Source organism: Sciurus vulgaris, assembly GCF_902686455.1.
Source record: "Sciurus vulgaris genome assembly, chromosome: 5".
Classification (NCBI taxonomy): Eukaryota; Metazoa; Chordata; class Mammalia; order Rodentia; family Sciuridae; genus Sciurus; species Sciurus vulgaris.
The window spans coordinates 52285938-52288705 of record NC_136465.1 but is presented as its reverse complement, the minus strand read 5'-3'; the positions used below and the strand labels follow the sequence as shown (position 1 = coordinate 52288705).

The 2768-nt window shown below is 38.8% G+C and overlaps 1 protein-coding gene across 1 annotated transcript; it reads right to left on the bottom strand.

The window, feature by feature from the left end:
• Positions 1-681: 681 nt before the first annotated feature.
• Positions 682-1750, bottom strand: LOC306662048 (high mobility group protein B2-like). Its single transcript, XM_079141529.1, has one exon. The coding sequence runs from the start codon at positions 1642-1644 to the stop codon at positions 1012-1014; it is 633 nt and encodes a 210-aa protein (XP_078997655.1). The 5' UTR covers positions 1645-1750; the 3' UTR covers positions 682-1011.
• Positions 1751-2768: the final 1018 nt, after the last annotated feature.

The following is a 2768-nucleotide window of genomic DNA, read 5'->3' as shown; positions in this document are numbered from 1 at the left end:
TAGATGCAGAAAAAGCATTTGACAGAATACTGCATCCATTCATGTTTAGAACACTGGAAAAACTAGGAATAGAAGGAATATGCCTCAACATTGGAAAAGCTATTGACAACAAACCCAAGGACAATATCATTCTGAGTGGAGAAAAACTGAAAACATTCCCTCTAAAAACAAGACCCACTTTCATCACTTCTGTTCAACATAGTTCTTGAAACTGTAGCCAGAGTAATTAGGCAAAAGAAAAAAAATTAAAGGGATATGAATAGGAACAGAAGATCTCAACTATTTCTGTTTGTGGATGACATGATTCTACATTTAGAAGACCAAAAAACTCCACCAGAAAACTTATAGAACTCAAAATAATTCAGCAAAATACCAGGATACCAAATTAACACTCATAAATCAATTACATTCCTATGTTCCAATGATGGGTCAACTGAAAGGGAAATTAAGAAAACCATCCCGTTCACAATAGTCTCCAAAAAATGCTTAGGAATCAATCTAACAAAAAGGTGAAGGATCTCTATGAAGAAAAATTTAGTGTTCTATAGAACACTAAAGAAAAAATTTGAGGAAGACCTTGGAAGATGGAAAGACCTCTCATGTTCTTTTTTTTTTTTTTTTTTTTTTTTAATATACATAATTTTATTACAAATTTTTTTTAAAAAAACACAAAATGCAACATCCCTAAAAAACCCAAAATTTACTACTGATACTAATACCTACCAGTTTGCTGTGCTACCATACACAAGAAATTAAAGAAACCATTAAATATTTAGGAACATTCAACATCAGAAGCTTTAAAATCTAACTGTATGTAGTAGCCCTTCAAAAAGCTACAATCTGCATTTTTAAAAAAGTATTTTCTCTACAAAGAATCTTATCAACTATACAAAAATCTGTACAGTTTTTATACTGAAGCTAATGTTGAGCTGCACTTGAATTCATATTCTTAGCAAAACAGTTGCCTGAGCACACACACACACTCCACACACATCATTACAGGACAGCCATTTATTCTTCATCCTCCTCCTCTTCCTCATCATCTTCATCCTCCTCTTCCTCCTCTTCTTCCTCTTCATCTTCTGGTTCACTCTTCTTCTTTGAGCCTGTTGGCCTGCCAGGACCCTTTTTTCCTGCTTCACTTTTGCCCTTAGCACGGTATGCAGCAATATCCTTTTCATATTTCTCCTTTAGCTTAGCTGCTTTCTGTTCATATGGCTGTTTATCTTTGGCTGACTGCTCAGACCACATTTCACCCAGTTTTTTTGCAGTATCCCCAATGGACAGGCCTGGGTGTTCACTTTTGATCTTTGGGCGATGTTCAGAGCAAAACAGGAAGAAGGCAGATGGTGGTCTCTTAGGAGCATTGGGATCTTTCTTCTTTCCTTTCTTATCACCTTTGGGAGGAACGTACTTTTTCATCTCCCTGTCATAGCGAGCTTTGTCACTTTTTGCCATATCTTCAAACTTCGACTTTTCCTTTGCAGACATGGTCTTCCATCTCTCCGAGCATTTCTTGGAGAATTCGGCGAAGTTGACGGAGGAGTCCGGGTGTTTCTTCTTGTGCTCTTCCCGGCAGGTCTGCACGAAGAAGGCGTACGAGGACATTTTGCCCCTCGGCTTGTTGGGGTCTCCTTTACCCATGGTGGCAGCCGCGCTCTACCTGGTGGGAGCTTTTCCTCAGAGTCCCACAGAGCGGCCGGATCCGACAGAGAAGCTTCCTTCCCTGGGCTCCGGCGTGAACTGGTTTATCCCTCTCATGTTCTTGAACAGGCAAAATCAACTTTGTCAAAATGGCCGTACTACCTGAAGTGCTATACAGATTCAATTCAATTCCCATCAAAATTCCAATGATGTTCTTCATAGAAATAGAAAAGGCTGTTGTGAAATTCATCTGGATAAATAAGAGGTCCAGAATAGCCAAGGCAATCCTTAGCAAGAAAAGTGAAGCAGGAGGCATCACAATCCCACACATTAAGTTATACTACAGAGCCATAGTAACAAAAACAGCATAGTATTGGCACAAAAACTGGCAAAAAGACCAATGGAATAGAATAGAAAACACAGAGACAAACCCACATAAACAAAAACATGCACTGAATAAAAGGTAGCTTCTTCAACAAATGGTGCTGGGAAAACTGGAAATTCATATGCAATAGAATGAAAGTTGTTACATTTTATATGTGAGGTGTCCCCCAAAAGCTCACATACGACACAATGCAAGAAGGTTCAGAGAAGAAATTATTGGGTTATGAGGACCTTAACCCAAATAGTGAAATAATCACTTGATGAGATTAATTGAGTGGTAACTGGAGGCAGGTGGGGTGTGGCTGAAGGAGGTGGGGCATTGGGGGGTGTGATTAGGGGGTATATATTTTGTATCTGGCAAGTGGAGTCTCTGTCTCTGTTTCCTGATTATCATGTGAGCTGCTTTCCTACACCATATTCTTCCACCATGTTGTTCAGCCTCACCTCAAGCTCTGAGGAATGGAGCCAGCAGTCAATAGACTGAGACCTCTGAAACCATGAACCTTCTAAAGTTGTTCTGTTCAGGTCAGTAGCAAAAAAAACTGACTAAAACAAAAATTAGTCCCTATCTCTCACCCTGCACAAAAATCAACTCAAAGTGGATTAAAGAATGAAGAATTAGACCAGAAACCCTGCACATACTAGAAGAAAATATAGATCCAACACTTCCTTAACAAGACACAGTAAAATGCAGAAATAAAATTTAAAAATCAATAAATGGGATGACATTAAGCTAAAAG